This window comes from Marmota flaviventris, chromosome 8, assembly GCF_047511675.1.
Source record: "Marmota flaviventris isolate mMarFla1 chromosome 8, mMarFla1.hap1, whole genome shotgun sequence".
NCBI classification, from domain to species: Eukaryota; Metazoa; Chordata; class Mammalia; order Rodentia; family Sciuridae; genus Marmota; species Marmota flaviventris.
Genome location: NC_092505.1, coordinates 95,351,879 through 95,375,148, shown reverse-complemented (window position 1 = coordinate 95,375,148; position 23,270 = coordinate 95,351,879). Strand labels below are relative to the sequence as shown.

At 39.7% G+C, this 23,270-nt stretch overlaps 1 protein-coding gene across 2 annotated transcripts in view; it reads right to left on the bottom strand.

Annotated features, from left to right (window-relative positions):
• The window catches only part of Tnik (TRAF2 and NCK interacting kinase), a 382,522-nt gene that overhangs the window by 156,275 nt on the left and 202,977 nt on the right, over nt 1-23,270 (bottom strand). For both annotated transcript variants that reach the window (XM_027942207.2, XM_027942206.2), the window contains exon 3: nt 868-924. In XM_027942207.2, the coding sequence (XP_027798008.1) occupies nt 868-924 (57 nt within the window). The remainder of the gene's footprint in view (nt 1-867; nt 925-23,270) is intronic.

The window sequence follows — 23,270 nt, the reverse complement described above, 5'->3', positions numbered from 1 at the left end:
CTGGCCTACAGACATACTGTGTGTTTTTCTTGTTTGTATCTTGGTTCTCAATACCTTTGTGTGACTCATTCACTCTGTGTCTACTTATATTGAGTATTCCACTTCTCGGCCAAAAGGGACTTTGGTGTTTTAGCTTTCATGTACAGCAGACAGATATCTCAGAAAAATCCTCAGGACAATAAAAATTATTAGCATGCTTTTGATGTCCAGTGAATCCTTTCAAGTCTGATTTTCACTCTGCACTCTTGAAAAGGCATTAAAATATTTTAAACAGATCTAGCAAACGGATTAAAAGCATTAGATTCATTTAAAATAAAACCTGCTCCTTAGATTGCTTTTGATCATCCATGAAGACATCTTGTTTCAGTGTTATTCTATAATAAATAAAAATTTGTGGTTACATGATTATTTGGTCAAAAATGTTTGTTTTGGAAAATATTCGTGTTAAATATCCTACTAGGATTTTAGAGCTATCCAAGCTCTTGTCTACTCCAGTGTTAGGTAGACCTTTGGGGAAACTGTTAAGACCCATCTCGTCTGTGTAATCTCAGCATTATTCTTTTAATGCCTTGAAATCCTTGTTCTGCCTTCAAATGCAAATATCCATGGTTATGTTTATGCAAATTATTGGCACACATTATTCACTCTAACTACCTACAGCAGTATGTAGGTACTGAATTTAATTAGAGTGATTTATCCATGGTCTCCTTAGTCTCTTGTTGCATACTCTATATGAGAAGCACAAGTGGGTAAGGATCTTAAATATTTAGAAAGATTATTTTAAATAATCTTTAATAAAACATTTTTTTCTATCACTAGCTACTTTGTTAGAAATATATAGCTATTGAGACAATAAGGATACATTACCCCTGTGACATCCATGACCTTAATGGCTGCCAGCTGGCCCGTTTTGACATGACGACCCTGTAAAGAAAAAAAAAAAAAAAAAAGATTTAGTTCTCATGAGTAATATCAGCATTCTGTTCCAACCATAAAAAATTGCCAAGGTCAATGTTACTGTATGTCAATGGGGACACAAATTCGCTCACATACACACTTCAAATGTTGTGAAGATTCATTTCTGGTTAGTATTTATTTTGTAAAACATTCCTCATCATTTTGTCTTTTGGGGTTACTTTCGCAGTGGGTATCAAATTAAATAAAAAGTGCAATGCTGAACGATTTGGTTCTGCTCCTCTCAAAAATGTAAGTAAGAGCTTGGGTGAGAGGTGGATTTATGTGGAAGGGGAGCCCAGCTTGGATGGAGGTCACATGAATGTCCATCAGAAGAAACAAGTGGAGAAACTTTAGTTGCCCTGATTCTTAATATTAGATACTATAACAAAATCAGCTGTATTCAATTTTACTATAATTCACTTGAGATTGTTCATTTATCTTTATCTTAGAAGGGGATCTAAAATGAAATAGCAATTAATCATAGTAGTGGCCAAGACAGTGCTGAGCTTTAGCAACAGCTCCCCGCAACTGGGCATCTTTGGACTTTGTAACAAAAACAAACGCAGCAGCCACACTGAGGAATCAGAAGAAAATAGCACAGCAGTGAAGAGCAGGGCAATCCCACAGTTTCTCTTTGCTCACTCCTTAAGGAAACTTGACGTGTACATCCAACTCTGATAACAGCAAAGATGATCAGATCCATTACTTGTAAACACATTTTATATATGGTTCCCCAAATACATTTTGTGTACTACAAATTGAGTATCCTTCATCAGAAATGCTTGTTTCAGATATTTTTCCCATATTTCAGAATATATGCATATATATAAATGAGATGGGATTCCATTCTATACAGGAAATCCCTTTGTTTCCTGTATAGCTTCCACCCAGGTTGAAGGTAATTTTATGTATTTTTAGTGTGCCTGTGTCTTGATGGTGACAATCCCATGAGGTCAGGTGTGAAATTTTCCATTTGTGGCATCATGTTGGTGCTAAAAGTTCCAGATTTTGGAAAACTTGAGATTTTTGGAGTAGGGATCTCAATCTACAGTGCTATCAGGTAGTATATTATAGTTTCTAAGATCAGCTAGGTTCAAATCCCAGCTGCATGATCTACAAGTCCCTTCACCTTTTAAATCTCAGTTTTCTCATCGAAATAAAACCTTAATTGGAATTTCCCTGGTCCAAGCTGGGGCCTGATACCCAAGTCTCGTCAGCCCTGCCTCTCAAACTCTTTCCTGTGGGAGTGCTGGATGCACTTTTGCCAACATATAGTTTGAGAAACTCAGCACTCAGATTTTTAACTCTTTAAGATGCAGGGAGTCTTCTCTGAGTGAATAATTGGTTACAAGGGTAGAACAACCACCTTGCTCTTTCTAACAGCACCCTGAGACTGAGCAGAACTAGCTTACGGCAGTACTGGTCCAAGAAGCAAGGAGACAGAAAAGTAATCCACAATACACTTCAAATGCAAGGTCCGGGGTCGTCTGGGGCTTGAAATCAATAAAATATCTGCTATTTTTTGAACTTAGGGTATTTTTTTGTTGTTTCTTTTTTAGTAACCACTATGATTGTGAAAAAGAAAAGCATGTATTTTTTTTCCTCCATTTTAAATTTCACCTCCAAACTGAAATAATAGTTCTCCGTGGATCTAACAGCAGAGAGAAGTCAGCGAGATCCTGCAGGTGGGGACAACAGCAGCCTCAACACAGTACCAGATCCAGGTATCCCCATGTGCTGGATTGGGAAGGCTTCGGAGTTATCAGAGCCTGATACTTATGGAGTGCCCAAGAACCCGCCCAGCATAAGCAGCCCTACATCACTGGAGGACATCAGACCAAATGAGGATCCAGATTGAGGCGGATCTGAAGGGAATGGCTAGGAGTAAACTGACCTTTAGGTCATCAGAAACCTGAAGCACAGCTGCAATTAGGAATTTTTAAGGAGGCAACCTGACAAAAACACAAATAAATTGAGGAGAACAGCCCCTAAGGTGCCTAACGATCCTGGCTTTTTACAGGTGACGCCAAAATCTCACAGCTAACGAGGCCTGTCTCCCAGGACGCCTTCACCTCTATCCACTTCTGCCATCTGGCTCCTGACAAACCCTCACTGGTGAAATTTTAAAATGATTATTTTAAACAAATTTTTCATATTTTACTTGAATTACACACTGAACTGTTCATCTTTTGCTTCACATCAGAGTTTTTTAAACTTCTTGTTCTATTTGGGGGCAAGGTACTGAGGGAGGATGTTATATCACGAGCGAATATAAAGTACATGTTGCTCTCAATTTTAATTTATTTCCACTTACAAAGAGAAATTAAAAATACAAACATAGATAGTATCTAAATTTGAATCTAAAATACCTGTTCAACTAAGGACTAAAAAATAAATTATAGAAATAAAAAAAAATCACTAGACAAGAGTTTAAAAAAAATATCTCCACAAAAATAGGAGGACATGTTTTGTCAGAGTGCAGTTGCTGAGTTCATTCTTTCTTTCTTTTTTTTCTTTTCCTTTTTGTACCAAGGATAAAACCCAGGGAAATTCTACCACTGAGCCACATCCCAGCCCTTTTTACTTTTTATTTTGAGACAGGGTCTTGCCAAGTTACTGAAGCTGGCCTCGAACTTGTAATTTTCCTGCCTCAGCCTCTCAAGTCACTGGGATATTACAGGTGTGTGCCATCACTCCCAGCTCCAAGTCATTTCTTTTCTTTTTTCTTGGTACCAGGGATTAAACCCAGGGGTGCTTAACCACTGAGCCACATCACCAGCAGTTTTTTTATTTTTCATTTTGAGACAGGGTCTTACTAAAATGCGGAGGCTGGCCTCAGACTTGCAGTCCTTTTGCCTCCGCCTCCTGAGTCACTGGGATAACAGGCCTGTGCCACTCCTGAGTCATTTCTGAATAAAAGCATAAACTAAGATTTATTTTCCTCCTGAAATAATCAATATTAACAAAAGTTAATAAACCAACTAAATCTATAAAAAAAAAAAAACTGACCCAAAATCTAGTGTCAGATAATATCCTAAAGCATAAAAAGTCTGTCCACAAGAAAGAAGGAAGAATGGTACCCCATGGGAAAAAGCAGATCAGGTGGGGTCATGGGTGCTGGGAGCCCGGGCCAGTCTGATTCTCAGACATGCTCGCAAACACACTTGTCTCTCCTTCTCTTTTCTTCCACCTCACTTTGAGGTTAAGAACTACACCTATTTCAGTTCCATATAAAATAATTCAACATCAAGGTAAAAATCCAACTCACTCAAGTAGTACAGTACGTTAGCCCTTCCTTTATCTCCTCCGAAAATGAATGCAAGAGAAAAACAGCAGTTTTGTCTGAAATAGGCACATAACCCTCACCTGTGTTATTGCTGTTATTTTCTAAGAAACAGCAAGACAGCTCTCGAGCTGCTAGCCTGAGGCCAGGCTGGAAGGGAGCACGCTTTCATTTCTAGGTCACCGAAATATATTTGTTTCTAGCAGAGTACACAAGCCAAAGTGAGGTCATTGAAAATGCAGACAGTCCCCCCACCATCTCCACACCCCTGTCCAAGGACTGGCATGCAGGCAGAGTGGCTCATTCTTCAAATTTGGCTTAGAGTTAATCTCACCTTTACTGAGGCAGTCTGCAATTTCCTACTTGCAAAAAAGTGCACTACCTTTGAGCTTCGCAGCATCTTATGCTAACCCCATTGATCTGAGTGCCCGTGATATTTTTCAAAATGTGCATGACCAGAACTATGAAAATACATCAAACCAAATTGAGGACCTGGGGGAGTAATTCATGCTAGTGCTTGCCTAGCATGCATGAGGCCCTGGGTTTGATCCCCAGCACCATAAAACAAAACAAAACAAAATAGTGTAAAACATGTAGTAATGGCAGCTGTTGCTTCATTAATCAATTGTTCTGGCTACATCCATCTATATCAGTGTCTATCTGTCTACCAATCATTGAGGCTGGGACGCACCATCCAGATTCTCCATTACAGACTGAAGCACCTCAATCAGGTCTCTCTCTCTGGGACATACTCCCGAGGGCATGCTCCCTCCTGGAGACAGCTGAGAAAGAATGACAACTTGGATAAGAACAGAAATGAAGAATGAGACTGAGAATGTCAGAGGCAGACAGAGCCAGGAGATATTCAGAAGGCCAAAGCAGCAGGACTTGAGATTGGGTACATATTTCCCCCATGCCTCTCATACTGCATGGCACAGAAGGGACTCAGGGAAATATCTGCTAAATAGCAGACTGATTGCGTTTGGGTTCCTGGTATTGTCCACATGTCCACTTTGGTTTCCCTCACCCCTTACATTTCTATCCAGCCCCCGACACAGTGCCTGGGACCAGACAGGGTGAGATTATAAGCAGGGTTTACAATCATTTTGTCCATAAATAAGAAAGTGAAAGATGAATTTCAGTGGATGAAGATCTTTTAAACTCTACAGAGAAACCAATTTCCTTTTTTTTTCTCCATAGATCACAGGGAAACTAGAAATTAGTTTTAGCTCAGCTGCACCTCTGAGCTGTACAGACGAGAGCAAAGGTGAATTCTGGCTTTTCACTACCCGTCAAGATGAAAGCTTAAAGGCACCTATCTGGATGCTTTCAGGAATGCAACTTTGCTTTGAGAAAATATGTCTGGAGGCAGAGAGAGGTAGACAAGATAACTTTATGGAAAGATTCCAAAAATCCTTACGATTAAGAACATGAATGTTCACCGAACACACTTGGCACAGGGTCTACTCCCAGGGTTTCCCCAGGTCAGAGGAAGCCTCTGTGCTTCCTTGGCCAGCCCGTGCCTTCTACTGGTAGCTTAAAACAGTCTGCTGGGCATGTCTGCAGAACTGCGATCCAGCTGCTTCGGCTCCCAGACGGTGGCACGGGGAAGCGAGGTACTGACATGGGGCCGTTCCCACGCAACCGCTCCTACCCTGGCACCCTCGCTGTGAATTCCTCCGCCTGGCACCTCTGAGTGGCAGAGAATGGATAGTTTTCAAGACTGTTCAGCGGTGGGCCAGCTGAGAGCTCAGGCTTCCTCACAGACGCAAGGTGGGAACAAGAGGCTGCTTCATTTCCCTTTGTGGCAGTCTTGGTGGCTGCCAGCCGGGCTCAGTTTATAAATCAAAATGGATGCAAATCATATAGTCACAATTTTTAGCAGACAACGGTTAATGTATGCAGATTCCATGGCAGGGAGCCTAGTGCCTGCACCCAAGAAAGGCACGCACAGCTGAAGTGACAGCCGTGGTGAGGCAGATGAGCTAAGGGGTGGCCGGAGCTGGGAAAGCAAGGAGAACCAGTCTCTGGGCCATGGCCTCAAGCCAAGAACACATTCCCAGTGACCTCCTCGCACCCAAAAAAATAAGCACAAATCAGAGATGTACCAGCTCTTGTCTAATTTAGGTCACAGAATCACCACATCATGTGGCCTCTCATTCTGGGAGAACCCAACCCTCTGGACATGGGGTTCAAAGGATGGGGACAGAACATGCTCAAGCAGCCAACTCTTCAGTCTCCTCAAATAGTCTGTTCCTTCCCACGGGCACAATAGTCTTCTCTGTCCCCCAAGTCAGGGGTGGCATCCAGGGACAGAAACAGCATTTTAAAGCCTTGGGACCTGGACACCAGTCCAAGATGAAGTGTATAATCAAAAGAGGAACAAATATAAGAACCCTGTGGTGAGTTGGGTTTTTTCTCCCCCCAGACAACAAGAGGCATTCAAATTAAGCAGGAATCTTTTATTTTAAAAAATTTGGGTGTCAAAATTAATGGAATGTTCTTAATTTTTAAAACTTAACAATAGTTAATAGCCTTCTGTCAGTTCCCAGTGGTTGTTTTTGGTTTTCTACTGTGGGTGATTGAATAAGATTTTCATACTCTGAAATCTTGGAGTCCAGAAAGAAGCATTTTAGAAGTACATGGATATAGTAATGGTAGTGGGGTCAGTGACTCTCTTCAGACACAAAGATGGGCTGTTCTTGATGCGAACTGTAAAGAGTGACATGTGAAAGGGCTTAGCCCTCAACAGCTTGCACTAGCCTGTGTGTCTTGCACAGAAACCAACTTCTCTGCTTTGGGCCTTAAGATGCAGTGAGTGTCTCAGGCCACTGCCCTGCACACAATTGAAGGGGAAGCTTCTCAAAGGCAGGGCCTCTACCTGACATCTGTTTGATCCTCTGACCTTCCTGAGGAAGCTTTTTTAACCTGCAGGTGTTAAATGATGCTTGGAAACATGCAAGTTTGTAGGCCTAGTAAGCCCTTTAGGTTGCCACAAATCACAATGTGCAGACTCCAATGATCCGTCAGAAGAAGATCCAGCTGGAAGAAGCCTGATAAAGCTTGCAGGGAGACTACTTCGACTATTCCTTAAAGAAAAGGGGACCAGAGAAGAGCTCAAATACCTTAACTGGAGGGGAAAACCTGCAGCATCTGACCTGTTTTGCTCCACAAGGTTTTGTTTTTGTTTTCTTTTCCAAGTGTTAACTAACAAATGCAAGTAGGCCCTGGGGACCTCAGTGGCCATTAGCACTGCGCATTTCATAATCTCACTGGTTTCCCTGAGGACAGGGTCAGGCAGAGAAAGTCACTACAGGAGAAAAGCAAGACTAGACAATGCCTGCCCAAGCCCTCCACCTCTGGCTCCCTTTTCCTCAGACATTGCTAACTGGAGGCCGGAGGACCCACTGCTCATTTTTTAAGATGTCTAATCAATGGCTCCTCTGTGGACTGCTGCACAAGGCAGCTCCCCTCAGGAGCTCTGGCAGGCCCTCCGCTTACTCCATACCACCTCCCCGCTGCAGATTAAAAAGATATATTATGTCTTTTTCCCTTGGCCCTGCGCAGGTCTGCCAACTGACAGGGCTACATTTCACTGCACCTACAGTAAGGATTCAACATGAAGCCAGCCACCCGCAGACAGGAGCCGCAGCAGTAAGATCAGGGCTTCAAGTCCAGTGCAGTTCGCAAAGAAAAGGACCACAGTGTTCCCACCTATCATTCTTGGAGCCGTAGGAACACAAATGGGGATCCATTTGACTCTTTATCGGGGCTGCTGGTGCATAAACCCTCTCCCACAGTGTCCTCAAACCTCCAGAAGTTTTAATTAAAACAAAAGAAATGTCAAACAGGAAAGCACTGGAATATAATTAGGGCCCACCACACCTCAAGTAATACGGGGGTGGTGGGGGGAGACAAGTAATGAAAGGAAAGCTTTCATGTTCTTACTGAATCCCTGCTCTGTTGCTGACACAAAAATCAATTTCGGTAGGCTTTAGTTGTATCTGAGCAGGAACACGAGCGACAGATGAAATTTAGTGAGCAATTTACTGGAGTCATAATGATTCCCAATGGAAGAAAAAAAAAAGACTATGATGAGCACTCCTAACCAAATGTCTCCTCAATAAGAAACTGTATGTGCGCATTATAGAATCTATATTATATATATGGGAGAGGGGTTAAGACTCATCTATGTTTTATTCTTTAAAAAAATATATAAACTTGACATGACACCCTATAAAACATGGTTTTCAACAGGGTAATTGTACCCTCCAGGGGACATCTGACAATGTCTAGAGACATCTGACTGCTATGACTGGTACTACTGGCATCTAGTGCTACTGGCATCTAGTGCGTAGAGGCCAGGGATGCTAGGAAAACTTCCGTAATGCTCAGAGTACCCCCTTCCTCCAACAAAGAATTATTGTACACAAAATGTCAATGGGATCAAGTTTTTAAGAGAATTTGACGTTTAATGGGTGCCCTGTGGATGCAGAATGCTATGCTAGTGTCTCTAATATTACAAAGATGAAAAGGTAAGGCCTTGCCCTCAGGGATTTCTCACAGGTAGGAGGAGAGACAGGGTGGATGGGAACAGCATTGTTCTTTCTTTGCTTAGTAGAATTAAATATATATATATTGTGGAAGGGAATACTTCTGAAATCCCAAATATCTACGTAGAGTTTTTAGAACGCAGGTAATATTAACACTAATGTATCGGCACCTGAGACCACTTTCCTTCTGGCTTTTTTCATGTAATAGGGCAATTCTAAGATCTTCACTATCATTAAGTAGCATATTCTAGTTTTTTTAAAAATGCAGTAAAGTAGCATTAGGACTAAACGGAATTTGGTTTATGATATTTGGACACAGAGGTACCATTTCTGCTAATTATATTAATTTTTGAAAGTCTGTCCTTTTAAAAAGTTGTCCTATTATTGCTTTTCAACAATATTTAGATCTTTGTAATAAAAGTGCGCATGTGTGTATGCATTCCATCCTCTCAAACACTTATGGTTTTTAACTATTGGCAGCTTGAGGCAGGAATAAAATAATTTTGTTTAAAATATAAATCATGATGAACTTAAAATAGATGATCAATTATAAGAAGATAGCAGTATTTGCCTTTATTCAATGGAAGGTCTTCATGCGCAAGGATATGGGAATCTTGCAATTGCTGTACAAGATCTGTTTCCAATAAATAAGGGAAGTAGAATCATAGCTTTATAGAAAGAATATGATGAGCAACATTATTCTATATCACTGACAACCATCACCACCTTTGAGGTACTTAAGGATTAAAGAACCCAAGCTTCCTGGACACAGGCAAAGAATATACAAATATGGATCCCTCGCTGTGTTTGGGAGGATCACTTCAGCTGCAATAGAAATCTCTGCTGAAAATCTCTCCCCCTGATGGATGTCTTCCTGTCCTCACAGGCTGCACCAGCAATTGTGCTTTCTGAGCAAAGACCTGAATGTTGTTGTTTGGGTAGGAATGCAAGAGGACATAAAGGACATCAGAAAACAGAAAGTTGTTTTTAAAGGCAGGTGGCACTTATATATTCATATTCTTTCAAAGTGGATGGCCATCATAGATGACAGTGATTGGTCAGCAAACACACCCACCCCGGGGGAAGCTAGTCTCTGAGAGCAAGGATACAAGTGCTTCATGGGACACCTCTATCTTCCCCTCCAGGACAATAATTCTAAAAACACTTTTGTCTGAAATCTTAAAAGTGGATGAAATGTGATGATACCCTGAGAAAGAATGAGGACTCTTTTAAATAAATAAGACATGCCCCCCAGCTCTGGGCAGGCCTGAACGGGAGGTAGCTGGTGAGTTAGAAAACATATTGATTTGCAGCTAAATTTAGCTGCAATCTACCAGTGCTGTGGCAGGTAGCTTCCCCTCCAGGAGGGTGAGGTTTCCCTGACTCCAGTGCAATTCTCTACACCATGCCTTCACGCCTCCAGCCTAGGTTTCCTGCTCAGAGATTATTAAGAAGAGTGGGGAGAGCATCTTCCTGGTTCTTTGGACAATCTTCTCAAGCAGTTTATTTCACACAGGCGTAGAGACAATCATGGATCTGTAGATAGTGTTTTGTAGACCCATTAAAGAGGACTGGAGGTTAAGAGGAAAGAATTTTGGGGAGCTATGAGATATATCTGGATGCTTTAGTGGGTCTAGAGTTACTTGGGGTCTACAGTTTATCTGTAAAATACACATAAAATTATTAGCTCTCTAGTGTGTAGTAAGGATTAAATCAGTATCTCTAGAAACACTTGGTAGAATGCCTGGGTAAAAGATGGAGATGCTGCAGTGTTTAGTATATTGTGAGGTCTATTTCTGATCTCTTCTGCTGTTCCCATCCCTTCTTATTCACCACACTGAAGACCCTGAACCCTGTTGCCTTCCTCCTTCTCCTCCAAGGTGCCATGGGGACTTTACTCCTCTTCCTTCTGTTGTACCTGCTTGCTCACTTCTTAGATCTTGACCCCAAATGTCACCTTCTCCAAGAATCCTTCCTTAGACACCATATATAAATTTTCAACTCCATCTTAATTTTGACTACTCCCTTTCCCTGCATTAGGATCATCTAACAAACTCTACATCTTATTTATTTATTTATCCTGTGCATCAGGTATTCCCTGCTGTAGGAAAGAGTATCTTGAGGTCAGGGGCTTCTTGTTGTCTTGTTCACTATTCCATTTTCAGGAGCAGCTCGGTGCCCATGCATGTGCTGTGTGATGAACTCCCGACCTCTTTGCAGACCCGCTTTTCTAAGGCCCTCTGTTCTCTTTTGGGGAAAAAAAAAAAAAAAAGCACCTCCTTGAAAAAATAACAACTCTGATGGAACAAGTCCTGTCATCAGAGAAGAAATCTGAAGCTCAAGAAATAAGTTTTTCATAGGTCATATTTTCTTTTCATAATGGCCCTGTATCAAAGTAAATGGAGTAAGAAGATATTGTTTTCCTCTTTTTGTTCTATTTAAGTTCTCTCTAAAGCTCAAAGGATAAATTAAAATACTTGATAATCACAATATATTTTCTAACCAGGAAGATTTATTTTTGAAAAAATGTGATTGTTATTTAAATGTTAAAAACACAGATACTGAAGAGTACTGAAAAGTAATACAGACACAGTAGGAAGTAGTGGTGATTCCATCTCTGAATTAAATTTCTGCCAGCAACAGCCAACAGATCAAGCTTACTGGTAACAAAGAAGCATGTCGCTTTGCTTTCAGAACCAAAAAAAAAAAAAAAAAAAGTTGATAACCCTTTCTTGACCCAAATGGAAAGAAGAGTTAAAAAACTTTCTTAAACCTCGCAGACCTCACCCAGCTAAGGTCACCTGCATGGAAGCAGGAAGCACTGGCTTGCCTTCCTCCATCCTCACCTTCCTCATTTCCGGCTGTGGCACAGGGGCAAGCCTGTGGTTAAAGACTAGAAAACAGAATCTCCTCTCTGAAAATACCAAACCTAATTTCAACCTAGTCTTCAGCACCTGATTTCAGTCACCTTGGGCATCAGGTACTTGCCTACCATTCAGTAGAGCAAACCTGAATTTCTCTAGCATTTAACTTAGACATTTTTATATTTGCAACATTAATGGTTTTTTTTTTTTTTTGGTGGTTTCTATCTTCAAATAGAAAAGACACTAAGAAGATAAAAATGGTGCTCATTTAAGCAAAATAACCAAACTGTGGGTCTTCAATTATTAAAAGGTACCTTATGCTATCCCAAAAACTCCTAACCAGAAAATCTTGACATAATAACAAATAAGTGAGAGTAATTTGATACCAATAATAAAATATACTAATATATTAAGTATTGATGGACATTCAACAGTTTATAGATTTGATTGTTTAAAAACATGCCTATTGTGCACATATGATGCTTTTTAAGGACTGTATTATACTTTTTAAACATTATATTTCTGACTTATATTTTTGAAAATCTTTCTGAGAAAAAATATTTCAGAAAACAAATTTGGAAGGCAAGAAAAATCTGTGAAAGATAAATGCAGAGGAGCTAAAAGAGTAAAAATACACATTCTATTTAGAATTTGATCAGTTTTCAATTTTTCAATAAAGCTCTAGGCAAAACTCCTTAACTTTTCATGGATTTCATAAAGAAGACAAATGGAAATACTTGCTGTGCCTTTTTCTCTTACAAGACTAAGATGCAAACAGCAATGAATAGGCAGAATGAGTTCTTATGGCCCACCTTATTGAGTTAACATTTCATTTTTGTTGTTCAAGATAAATTCCAATGCAGTTGCCTAACCTTGACAATTCCTGTCCAGGAGTTCACAGCATATCATAAATACAATCAGTACTACTCCTCTATTAAGGAAAACAGCAGACGATAAAACAGTTCCAAAAGGGTGTCATTTCTATACTGAAGTGGATTTCAATACACACTGGAACATGGCCAAGATTATACAAAGGAAGGCCTTATGAAGAAAATCTACTAATTTCACATGAAATGAACATAATATTTATAATAAGTATTTTTAAATACACCTTCTTACCCTAGTCACGAGTCACATTTTACACAACTTGAGGCCTTTTTCCCCAAAGTCCAAAATTATTTTAAAATGTAATATTATTAATGTAATAATAATATTTAAATTATTTTAATTTCTTGCACAACTAATTTAATTTCATCTTAATGGATTTTACTTCTAAAGGAAGTAAAAGGTTAACAAAAATATAAGTGTTTTTATTCTTCCCTGTTCCATTTTCAGAGGCCTCCTCAGAGTCAATCATGACCAAGATCATATCATAACATCTGATTTTGGAGAAGACAGCATTGAAAACTCTAATTTATGAGTTCTTTTGGGAAACATGATTGACCACAAAGAAAAAAAAACACAAAGAAAGAAATCCACCTAGATTATCTCCTTGAGAAAGAACTGAATGTTCCTCCTTAATTTAAGCTGCAAGGTCCTCCAAGAATAACCCAGGTGCAGAAAGCTATTGAGGAGGATGGAGTCCAAGAAGGCTGTTTTCTTAGGTTCTGATAAGATTTTTAATTTGTGCTAGACTACTCTCAGCAGAGATACTCATCTACTCAAATAATCAACATTCTAATACTTCTCAAATGTACTCACTTTGCAGGGTAGGGGGGCCTTTCTCAAATAGCTTAATAAATAATTTTTAAAAAAAGGATTTCCTGCATTTCAATTTTTATTAGCATAAAAATCACTCTTTAAAACATATTATTTCTTCCACAGCTGTAGGTGAAGATATTATTAAGAAAATCATTATATTTTCAACTTAGAATTTCATTCATTGGCATTAATGCAGAGGCATTATAAAGGTCATATGGAAATGAATTTTATTATTGTATTTTATTCACTGACACACTCATATCTGATATGCTTCACTTTTTAAATACTTTTGTTAGTTGTAGATGGTCACAATACCTTTATTTTGTTCATTTATTTGTATGTGGTGCTGAGGATCGAACCAGTGCCTCACACATGCTAGGCAAGCGCTCTGTCACTGAGCTACAACCCCAGCATATTGGGGGTTAGCCCAATGTGCTTCACTTTTCAGTAAAGTCAGTTTGTGAGAGTTTGACAACTTACTGGTTCTGTATCTATCACACAGGATCTTGCCTTGATTTCAACATAGTCCTGAAATTACTATGGGATTATTCAAAACGAGAAAGGAAGCTACTTAAATTTGCTTGAACTTTTCAACCATTAAATTTATTTTGCATCTAACAAGACCAGTAAGTATTTATGAACAATTTCTTTCTGGATTGCCAGAAAGATACTCTTAGGAAATGCAGTTTTGAAACCAATGACTAGGAAGTTGGAATAAAGGGGCTCTGCCCAATAGTGCTAGCTCTTAGAGGTTTGAGCCCCTTTGAAATAAGGACTTGGGACTTTCAACACTGCACTTAGTTAAGGATGTGATTAGCACAACCTAAATCAAAGTTAGAGAATTTGAAGAATCTTGGGAAAATGATCTGAAATGATTGGATAAATAAGAACTCTTGCCAGGCTTGGTGGCACATGCCTGTAAATCCAGCAGGTAGGGAGGCTAAGGCAGGAGGAACGTGAATTCAGAGCCAGCCTCAGCAAAAATCGAGGCACTAAGCAACTCAGTGAGACCCTACCTCTAAATAAAATACAAAATAGGGCTGGGATGTGGCTCAGTGGTTGAGTGCCCCTAAGTTCAATCTCTGGTACCCCCCCAAAAAAAATTATTGATGATATCAGAGCCTCAGAAGCAAGCTAAGGAAAAGCTAAAGCAATAGATATTAAATGTATGAATGTCACTACAATGACCAATCACATTTTTATATCAAAATAAGAGAAACAATAGATTAAAACCATAATTTAAAATTTTAAATTTTCTGATAAAGTAGATTTGTGACAGTGATTAAAGGGTCAGAGTTACTTAGGAAGGCTGGGACACGTTTTTAAGCTACTTTGGCAAAAATACAACTTGATCCTCAATATTTTCCTACAATGGTGCTGTAGTGATCCATAGTAGAAACAGGAAAGAACAGATTTGTAAAATCCATGTCATGATCCTTACAGTTTATACATTTTTTCCTGTGAATCATCTCATTTGCTTCCAATAATTTTCCTCTGTATGAGGATTTGTTCCCTAATTGTTGAATGCCCACTCTTAACACAAATATGAATAAAACACGGTTTCTTGTCTCATGGAACTCACAGTCATGGCTTTTTTGTTATAGATTTTTTTAATATTGTGAATATTTTAATATAAGTAAATGAATAACATGTCCTGTTGGAAACAGTAAGCAAAAAGGGACCTGGGAGTGAGGAACAGAAGTAGATGTTTGTGTAGAACAGCACTGGAAATAGCAGAGACAAGGTAAAGTTGAATCCTGCAACTTGAGGTAAAGGGAAAAGAGCTGGGGGGTGGGGGGGGACCCTAAGAGCAAGATTGTTGCAGGAGAGGTTGACAAAGCCAGGTGAGACTGTCCTCCACATGCCCTGAGCTGAACTTGCTGAGATAAACCTCAATGTTAGGGTCTGTAAACAAGTCAGGATGGCGCCTGGCATTTTGCCAGAGGCAGTGGTTTGTGAAGTAACCAGCGAGCCATTAAGTGTGGAGATTCCTTATTGGTTGACTGCTGTACCTAGTTTATGTTAATTAAGATAAGCTGTGTGGAATGTATATATACCCCTCCTGTCCTACAATAAACGGCTCCCACTCCTGCTGTATCAAGGTACACAAGTTGCTCGTCACCCCCCAGTTATTTTGCTGCAGCCGGACTGCGGCACCTCAGAGCTTCCCAAGTCAAATGAAAAGGTGCATCTTTGAGACCACAGTGGAAACTGAGATGGCTTAACAATGACAAGTAATGAATTAGACCCAACGAACACTTGGGTACAGAACCCCATCCCTAAATATATGCCTTGATATTCACACTTCAAAACAGAACAAATTCTGATCACTTCATAATATAAGGGAGTGGAAGTAAAAAATAGGATATGGCAATCATAGATGATAAATGAATATTAATACCTACTATGTCCATTCTAAGCATTTCCAACATATACATTATGTGCCGAGACACAGGCATATATGTACATAATTCACCATAGCAAACTAGAGAGTAGGTATTGTTGTAATCTTCATTTTACATATGAGGAGACTGAGGCACAAACAAGTTACCTGACTTTCTAAAATACCTGTTATTTAGCACAGGTAGCATCTCACTGAGGCTCATCTTGGATTTCTGCAGTTTCTTTGTCGCCTCATTTAGTTGAAAATATCTTTCAGGATTCCACTTAACAACCTCAATCTCTCTAGCACTAACTTCTTCTTTCAAACCTTGGGTTTTCATCTATGATGTCTCACAATGGAGGTTTCAGAAACAAATCCCCAGCTTGAGAAAGTGATGTTGTAACCCACCACGCCACAGCAACAGCGCTACAGCAGGCAACTCAGACGGGGCAGGACAGGAGCGGTAGGTACAAAGGGAAGACTTCAATTCAGTCTCAAAGGATCCCCCAAAGGATTACATCAGGGAAAGAGAGGGAAGGGCACTGAATGCCTGAGTAAGGGCCTGGCCAGCACATCCGGAAGGACCTGAATCTGTATTCGGCTGTGACATCACATGTGTCTAAAAAAATAATAATAATAAGGAAATAAGGTTGGAATAGCAGATTGTGTCCCAACCAAGAAGTGCTTCTCATCCCTTGCTAAGGAATATGGCATTAAAGAACTTAAGATGGAAGTCAGGATCAGACTGGGCAGAGAGGTCACCTAGTCATCATCTTCCCTGTCCTTTCCCCAGATCCCCAGCCACACCAAGCTCCTGACAGCACTTTTTCCACCATCCATCAAGATTTCGAGTCTTTTATTAAACCAGTCGGGATGTGAAAGAGGCAATACGAGGAGAAAGGTGGGAAACTCCAGGATCAGGAGAGGAGGAGTTCTCACCCTGGAGGGACAAACCTTGCACCAAGACAGGACAGAAGATGAGAATGTGGGTGGGCACTGATGAGCTTGTGGAAACGGGATATCTCTGTCCAATGGCTCCACTTTTTGTAAGAGGTGCTGGAGAAGGTCACCTGCATATTGTTATGAAGGTAGGGGCAGTAAAAGGGAAGAGTGCAAAGAGGTGAACTTGCAGAGTGACTTTCAGGGAACAGGAGGAGGAGCTGAGCAGGTCCTTATGGCAGATTATTAAGCAGTGCGGAGTTGAGTTGTGCAGCCGAAATGCAGAAAAAGCAATCAAATGGTCCAAAGGCTCTTGGTAAGGGGTCTGCAAAGTGAATATTCTGGAAGAGTAAAGGGCAAAGGAGGTAGTACAGGCTGGTTTAAAATGATGAAATTGGGGAATCATGAGGCCCAAGGCCGGAGAGACAAGTTATTAAAGTCTCATGGGGACTGAGAAACTGATAAAAGAGACCAGAGGGCTCATTCAACATCAAAGGGCAGCTGTGTAGGGTATGAGGAGAATAAACCAGACAAATCAGAGGCTGTAGTCTGAGACTGGGATGCTGCGAATTCATGATTTTGAAAGTAGAACAGACCTGGGTCATAAGTCCAGGGTATGAGTCTTCAGAGTGGGGTGTCATCCAGGTAATAGTAATATAACTATAGTATTAATGCTTACCATTTTACAAATAAGTCAGACAATAGGAGACTTATTCAGAGTCCCAGCTAGCTAATGGCAAAGCCCAGCTTCCAAAGCAAGCCTCTGTCACCAAATCCTATGAACAGTTTATGTAAAATTGTTTCATTTAGTATCTTTTGATTTCCACCTTTACATAGGAAATAATAAATAGTGATCTTGCTTTCAGTCTAGGACCAAGTTATGATGAAAGCAAGCTATAAATCTGACTTAAAATGCAAGTGAAAGTGACAGTTTTATTTTCAGTGTTCTGGTTATTACCTGGCATGTAGAAGCTTATGAAATTCTGTTAAAAATGTTCCTTTGCATAGTGTTTTCTTATTATAGAAGCATTAACAGTAACTAGCTAGCTGACATGGCAACAAAAATAGTTACGAACGATTTTATCTCATGCAACATAAATCCAGCCCGAGGTGGCACGGCCATCATTATTTCTCTGTACTGGATCCCACTGCCTATCAAGTACAAGGTTATGTCACGATGATTTAGGAAACTGAAACAATGTTGGACCACATATTTTCAACACAGGTACATTTAGGCATGCAAATATGAATATCAGATTCGTTCAGATGTAAATTGAACTGTCATTTTCTTTGATTGAGAATCACTCAAGCCCTCTATTATCATCACCAGACAAGACAGAGTGCCTGCTGCCAACCTAAGCCGGGCGAGGGGATGGGGTGCTAGGGCAGAAATGGCAAATTAGGGGCCTCATTTGCAGTTAGTTAAGTCAGTCCTGGGCAGCCCTTAGGACACTTTAGGTTTAAAGACATATTCAAATGGAATAATGGTGGTAAACATTAGCATAATTCTACCTTGAATAATTCATTATGAAAAAGACGAATGAAAAAAATGTCAAGTTCGCTACCTATCATATTAGCTATTACTGCCCTTGATTATGGCGTAAGTGAGGAGTCTGCAGGAAAGCATTCTCACATACAGTTCCTCTATAACCATTTATTTCATTCATTCTTGAGGCAGGTGGGGCCCATCAACCCATCCAACTCAACCGACCAATCCCCTCCAACCTTTCCTGGTTATCCTGGTTTCTACTGACTTGGCAATATAACTTGCTTTTATTGGGTATATGCTTGCCAGGCTGAGTTTAAACTAGTTACTATTTAATCCCCACAGCCCTCACGTGAAGGAGGAACTACTGCCGTCCTCAATCTTCCAAAGAGGAGAGCGAGACACAGTGGGCCAGGCTCTTAGCCATGCCCATATGCCTCTGCTTTGTAGAATCCCATTCAAATTTCCCCCAACTTCTCCTCCACAGCTCAGATGCCACGTGTTCAAGAAGACGCCCTATCTACTTCAGTCTACGCTGATCTTTCCCTTCTCAGAGGGAACTCATCCCTGTCCAGTTGGAAGCTCTGCTTTCTAGGAGCATCTGCACCCTCTGATTTTTGGGGGGCAAGCCGGGGAGAGACCCATTGGCTCTGTTTGCCCAAGAAACTGGAGCTGATGGATAGGGCAGCTTCTCCACCAAAGTCGGGGCTTGGGTTAAAGAGCTTCATTCAGCAACTTAAAAATTCTAAGATGCAACTCAAGCCCTGCTTCCCTAAATTGTTTGGTCAGGCATAGGGGTTCTTGGAAATCTGAATTATGCCTTTTAAAAATCTCTTGGGCCCAAACCCAGCAGAATTGAAAGTCTAGGAAAAAAGCAAATATTAGAGCTCTAGGAAAATCTGTGACCGATGGTATTATTAACCCCTTCCACCCTTCTCCTCCAAGGCCATGCAGCTGACTCAGAGGAAAGCAAGGACACCTTCAGTGGTAGGAACAATGCAGACCCTCAGATCTGCAACGGGCACTGTCACCCATTAGCTGTGTGACCAGGAGCAAATCACTCATATCTCAGCCTCAGTAAAACCAGAGTTTGATACCTAAGCCCACTGTAAGAACAAAATTAGCTAACATGAAAGTTTTGTAAAAAAACATAATGCTCTAAAGTGCTACAAATTTATATTATTGTTCTACATTTGAAGTTTCTAACTTTGGTGACAGCATTTTTTTCTTATAGTCCTCTGTTTCAACCATCATCAGTTGTCTAAGACCATTGTCAAATTCAATGTATGCTGTTGAAAAGCTCCAAATACAAATGGTTACAAATTTGATATGTTACGGTGTCTCTGAAAGTGTGTGTATCATCATAGAATGGCTGGAGCTTATCTAAACAGCAGAAGGAAAGCCTAAAGGTATCATCCATGTGTGCCAAATGGAGAGGAGACTAAGCCAAAGCACACATTGGAACCAGTGCAGGGTCAGGAAGAAGGTTGACGAATATCAAAGACCAGGGCATGGATGTGAGGCCTTGCTAAATGAGGAAGAAGTGATGAGTCCAAAATACAATATACACATACATGGTATATATGCGTATTAATAATTGTAATGCAAAAAAAAAAAGAAATAGTGTTACCTTAGATTATAGGTAGAGAGGAGTGAAAGGAGGGGAAGGCAGGGGATGTGGGGATAAGAAAGATAGTAGAATGAAACAGACATATTATTGTATGTATGTATGTGACTGTATGATCAATGTGATTCTACAATATGTACACTCATAAAAATGAGAAATTATATCCCATCTATGTATGATACATCAAAGTATATAAGTGCATTCTACTGTCATGTACAACTAATTAAAACAAATTTTAAAAAATGACAATTTCAAGAGTGTCAGGATTCCTTCAATCTGTTCCAGAAAGAGGTTGGTTACTTGCAATTTTGGAGGCCTAAAATGTCTGAACAGATTTGGGTAATGACTTGGGATGACAACTTGGATAGGTCCAGCAATGAGAAATATGTCAGGTCATAATGGTTATCAACCTTGCTGCGATGGTCCTGGGATAATTTTCTCTGGCCTGGGCAGGTTAGCTGAGGTGGGAACATGGTTCAGGGCTGTTGCAAGATGCTCCTTATTAGCATATTTTTCATCTAAGTCAGACCATAGTATGCGTACTTAGCCAAGGTCTAATTTATCCAGAATTTGAATTTCACACACATTATCATAAGTAATGCATCCAATTTTATTTAACAAAACTATAAGGACTTGCACTTAGAGTGGATTTTTGTCTCTAGGCTCTAATAATACTGATGCTTAAATCATTTTTGAAATTGCCATCATCACATCCCTCTGAATATTGAAAAAGAATTATGGCCCATCTGTTAAGAGTATGTTTGATTTTTTTTGCATTTAAGATCATTCTAAACTGGTAAGAGGGAATCAAGTTGAATAAAACTGTTGGAAAGTTAAATGATAAGAGGGGGGTAAAAAAGAACTTTTGTGGTTTGTGCATTTCATCACCAAAAGAAGGTTGGTCTCAAATATTCAGGGCCATTGCAACACTTTCAAAGAAATAGGTGCAATCTTCCATTTTGAAGAAAAGGACACTCAGTTACACAGTTAAATGCTGGTGTGTGTGTGTTTGTGTGTGTGTGTGTGTGTATGCGTATGTGTGCAAGGGGGGGAATCTTATTACTTAATAGCTCTACCCCCAAAGCCCCCAAACAAACAAAAAACATAAAACCAACCCTCTTGGTTCCCTCCAGTGATTGTCCCCTTAACCAGTTCATAGGGAATGTTTACCAGCTGATGAGAGCTTAGTGTTGGACAAGAGTTGGTACTGAATAAATGACTGATTACAACTCAAAACTTATCTCTGCCTAAATGTTCTGAGCAAAGGAACTAGGAAACCATAGGGATCTGGGCAGCTGGTGGAAAATTAACATGTTCACTTATAAAGGCAGGTGTGATTTAAAATGGGAGAGGACAGAGGGAAGGAGAGAACATGAACAAAATCATTAAAAAAAAACACTTCTTGTGCACAACACTGACAGTGTCATAAATTTTCATTTTATACCATTAAGAAACTGTCTCTTGATAATTCAAAATAGGTAGTTTGCATATCAACATATAACCGTGCTAATTCCCCATCGCTCTCCCCACCTGGAGAGAAGGTAAAACATCAGCCTGACAGCGTGAAGTAAATTAGAACCATATTTTACATCACTGCATAGAATTAGTTCTTTGATATTCACAACGTAACTTGGATATAAGAAAGAAGCTTGGTGAGTTCCATCTCTTTATGAAGGAAAAATCTAACCCAGATTCTGTCAAAAAGCAAAACAGGAATGGGGGCAGCATTAGGTCTTTGTGATACAATCTAAATCCTAAAGAATAGGAGAATCAATAGCTAGGATTTTGCCATGTAAGACAGGAAAAATAGCCATTTCAGAAAACTTAAATGAGGTGGGGTATAGAGAATATTTAATATAGTATAGAATGGGGATATGGAAAATACTCTCACTCAACTTTGTGAAATAATGGAAATATTAAACCATGACTTCCAAGCAGCAGCCCCCTGCCCCCACCCCCAGGAGGCAGCCTCAGTGGGTCTGGGAAAGTCTCAATTGCAGGCACCTTCTTCCGGCTCCATCCTTCCATCCTCAGCTTTGGCTTGTCTGATAAATCCAGCTAAAAGCAAAATCTGCAATGAGATGCCAGCTTTCTCCTCAGTCACATCAACCCTTACTTTGCACTTGGCTCAAGAACTGGGTTGACCTCTTTTCCCATGGATATGATGTGGAGAATATGTGAAATGACAAGATGTTTTTCTAAAATTCCAGAGATTCACCTGGCTGGACCATCAAGACTCTAGAGTAAACCTGAATAACAAGTCTTGCAACTTTTCCACCATGCTCCCCAAAGGGAACCTTGATGAACCAGACCCAGCCACATTCTTCCTTAAAGAGAGAAAGAAACAAATTAGGTTAAAAATCAGGTCTCAGAGATGGGAAAATAGAAGGAAATGTCTTTAAACATTTACACTTTTGCAGAAGTCCACAGATTAAAGACTAATTATGCAGCCTTACATGGTTTAAACAAAAACACAACTGGCAAAATTGTAAAATTTTCTTTCAGGATCTGCTTTCTGAACATGGCTAAGAAAACCAGCCATTTTTATCCTTTGTTACATTTCATATTTTAAAAAATCTGCTCTTAAGTCTTTAATTCATATCAGGATGCAAATGACCAATAACTATATCATTTCCGCTTTCTTTGGGGCTATATTCATTTTAGTAAGAAAATACTATTAACTCCTAGCATTTGTAGAACACAACAAAGATCTTCTATTGCTTATTTCTGTTGACCTTCTTAATGTAGGTTGTCTATTGCTAGAGGCATTTTACAAAATAAAACCTTGAAATATCTTGAAAAGATGAATTAACGTTTTTATGTTCATTCTTCAGTTCTTCTGACCCCAAAGACCATAACCAGGCCCTTTGCTATCAGACTGCCACAAGAGGATGAAATAATTTTCAGAATTTCAAATTGACCACACTAGTAGAGAAGTCAATTCTTAGTGTTTTAATATTTGCTTGTCCCCCAACTCCTGTCGACCAAAGTCTCACTATAAACTCAAGATTTGCCATTTGTAGGTAAATATATCACCAAAATAAATTAAGTTAGATACAGGTATCACTCAGAAGTTTTGCAGTGTGTTGATGTTAACCATCTCATAAGCCTGGTTTGTTTCTTTGTTGGTAGAAAATAATAATATTATTACTGACCAAATTTCCATTATTGTACCAACATTTAAGGGCTAAATGGAAATTCTGATTTCACAGCACGGGTCCCTCATTTTGTGATAAAGTATGTGAGCAGGTAACACAAAAACAGACACCTCTTTCTTTTAATGCTATATCATAATAAAGAAGTGATATGGAAAATATAAATGCAAAAAAGCTATTTGCAGAAAATAGGATCTGATTTTTCACTGCGTTCGAATAAGTAAGACAAATATGTTCTCATTTGGAGTATGGTAATGGTTTTGGGAATTGTTCTGAGAAGCAAAATAAAAAGGAATTTAGTATGTAGATTAATTACATGGCT